At 42.6% G+C, this 3192-nt stretch overlaps 1 protein-coding gene across 1 annotated transcript; it reads right to left on the reverse strand.

The window, feature by feature from the left end:
• Window positions 1-620: 620 nt before the first annotated feature.
• On the reverse strand, window positions 621-1565 carry LOC100766728 (vomeronasal type-1 receptor 4-like). Its single transcript, XM_027431179.1, has one exon. The coding sequence runs from the start codon at window positions 1563-1565 to the stop codon at window positions 621-623; it is 945 nt and encodes a 314-aa protein (XP_027286980.1).
• Between the last annotated feature and the right edge of the window lie 1627 nt (window positions 1566-3192).

A 3192-nucleotide genomic window follows, 5' to 3' on the forward strand; every position in this document is an offset into this window, starting at 1 on the left:
TTTGTGGTCTACATGGCATCTCCCTGCTGGGGGGGCCCCCCTCTCTGCCTTCTCCTGGTCTGGTAGCCCTGACTATTCTTTCTCTCTGGTTATTGGCCAAACAGTGTTTCATTTATCAACCAACAAGATACATAGATACAGAAGGACAACCCTCGTCACAGGTTAATTGATTCTGTGAGTCTGCTTGTGATGCCCTAGACTCCTCTGGTTCCTACAATTCTTTCTCCTTCTCTTCAGCAGGATTCACTGAGCTCAGCCTAGTCAAAGTATCGAAATAAGAAAAAATCTTTGCAAAGTCTGTCTGTCTGTCTTTCTGTCTTTGTATGTATGTAGGACCATGTGTGTGGGTGTCATGACACTCAGAGTTCAGCATGGCCACTGTTTTTACAAGCTCCAAAGTCTTATCATTTATATGGGCAATAAATATGAAAAGTATTGAAAGTGCACGGATGTACTTTTTATTGAGGCACAATACTAAAAATCTAAAAATTGAAAACAGGCAACTTGTGTGAATTTTAACTTGGACCATATCAGGGATTCAAGAGCCACACAGCTTCAAACTTAGCACACAAGTCATCAGAGACTCGTTTCTTGACGATGAAGATGTTTGGGCTTTCGTATCAGTCACCAAATGTTCTTTGAAAACAGGTAATTCTCAGGGTTGATAAAGAAGAAATAAACGGTGAAATTATTCTATTATTGCTCATTAGTAAAAATGGGCAGAGAGTGGGGTAGACGGACGACACAATTACAACGATGGCCCCCAATGCTGGCCTTTTTTCACGAGCATAAAACCCACTAAGGGTGATGAAATTGTTCAGCAGGTAAAAGAGCACAAAGCAGCTCACCAGCCATAAGATGCTGTGAGTGGCTCTGCGTTCAGGAGACGGCTGACTGGAGAGGCTTGGGCCGTGGAGATTCTGGGTTATCCTGCGGTGTCTGTGAAGGAGAGTCACCATGTACAGGCTGGTCCATATCATGATGGTCATAAAGAAGATGTCTCCTACTGTGATAACACTCAGGAATAATCCTTGATGGCGGGTATTAGGTAGTCTTTTACAGTAAGCATGAGAATATCCGTAATCAATGTCAGTGTCGTTGATTTTTGCTATCACAGTCTCAATGATGTACACATATATGAGTGTGTTGATGAACCAGGAAACCAGGAAGGAGATAAACATCCACAATGGCAGTTTGGGCTTAAGCCACGCCCACTTGGAATAACTGGGAGTGATGGTAATGGCTTGGAATGTGCTCAGAATAGAGGTGGTGCTGATGGACAGACCCCGGGTGACTCTGAACACATATAAAACTGCCTTACAGCCAGCATCATCCAGAAAATGTCTGACTCCAAAGGATGACACGATGTATGATATCATAGCAAATAGGATCGTCAATATATTGACTGTCATCAGGTGCATGAAAATGGGATCAATAGGTCTGCTAGAGCGAGCTTTGACTAAGAAGCTGTACACATACAGCACGAAGAGCAACGAGTTCCCTATGACACCCAGGCAGAGTTGGGATATCAAGAAACCCATCAAGACAGTGTTGCTTGGAAGCATCCTCTCAGTGATGCTTGTCAGGCTTCTGGTGAAAACTAAGTGGACTGAATTATAAAACTAATTACATACTGGTGTTTGTGGGAAAATATACTGATTGACGGTTCAGGAGGAGAGAAGGTCAGAGAAATGTCAAACTCCTTTGTTTTTCAGGTCCAAATGTGGTGGTACCTTTGGGAACTACATTCCAGGGAGCCTTGAGAACCTCAGAGGACAGAAGGTGTTGAAGCAGAAATGGAGGCTGGAGCCGGGCGTGGTGGCACACACCTTTAATCAGCAATAACAACAAACACCAAGTGGACTAAACAGACTAAATGTATGCTTTTATTTATTTACTTTTATTTTTTTTTTGTCTTTTCGAGACAGGGTTTCTCTATGTAGCCCTGGTTGTCCTGGAACTCACTCTGTAGACCAGGCTGGCCTGGAACTCATAGAGATCTGCCTGCCTCTGCCTCCTGAGCACTGGAATTAGAGTCATGCACCACCACCACCCAGCATGTATGATGTTCCTATCATATTTCAAATATGTCATAAATCATCACCCGAATATCCCATCATTCCAGCTACCTGTTAATAGATCCCCAATTTAACAAAAACCACAAACATACCAGAGGTCCTTGCTGGGTACAGCTACATTTCATAAATGCTGACAGACACAGAGCTCCAGTGCTGAAAGGAACACTAGACAGGTATTCTTTATTTTATTTATTTATTTATTTATTTATTTATTTATTTATTTATTATGTATACAGCCTTCTGCCTGCATGCCAGCAGAAGGCACCAGATCTCATTCAAGGTGGTTGTGAGCCACCATGTGGTTGCTGGGAATTGAACTCAGGACCTCTGGAAGAACAGCCAGTGCTCTTAACCACTGAGCCATCTCTCCAGCCCCTAGACAGGTATTCTTTACTACTTTGCGTATGCTGTATGAGATTTAACACTAATGAAAGTGCAGGCAGTTTAGGTAGAAAAAAACCAGCCTGGTCTACAAGAGCTAGTTCCAGGACAGGCTCCAAAGCTACACAGGGCAACTCTATCTTGAAACACACACACACACACACACACACACACACACACACACACACACACACACACAGTGCCCAGACATACATGCAAGCAAAACATTCAGACACATAAAATAAAGGAAACGGCCAAGCAGTGGTGGCGCACATCTTTAATCCCAGCACTTGGGAGGCAGAGGCAGGCGGATCTCTGTGAGTTCAAGGCCAGCCTGATCTACAGAGCGAGTTCTAGGACAGTCAGGGCTACACAGAGAAACCCTGTCTCAAACAAACAAACAAACAAACAAACAAATAAAATACTTGGGATGGAGATGGGGTCAGAACGGGAGTAGGTGGAAGGTTGTAGTGGGTGTAAATGACCCAAATATATTGTATAAATGTCTGAAAATTTCAAATAAACAATTAAAATAGTAGTAAAATTTTTCTTTTAAAAATATTTATTTTTCCACTCCTAGGCATATACCCAAAAGAAGCACATTCATGGAACAAAGACATCTGTTCAATGATGTTCATAGTAGCACTATCTGTAATAGCCAGAAACTGGAAGCAGCCTAGGTGCCCCTCAACCTAAGAATGGATAGAGAAAATGTGTTACATTTACACAATGG

This window comes from Cricetulus griseus, chromosome 9 (assembly GCF_003668045.3).
Source record: "Cricetulus griseus strain 17A/GY chromosome 9, alternate assembly CriGri-PICRH-1.0, whole genome shotgun sequence".
Taxonomy (NCBI): domain Eukaryota; kingdom Metazoa; phylum Chordata; class Mammalia; order Rodentia; family Cricetidae; genus Cricetulus; species Cricetulus griseus.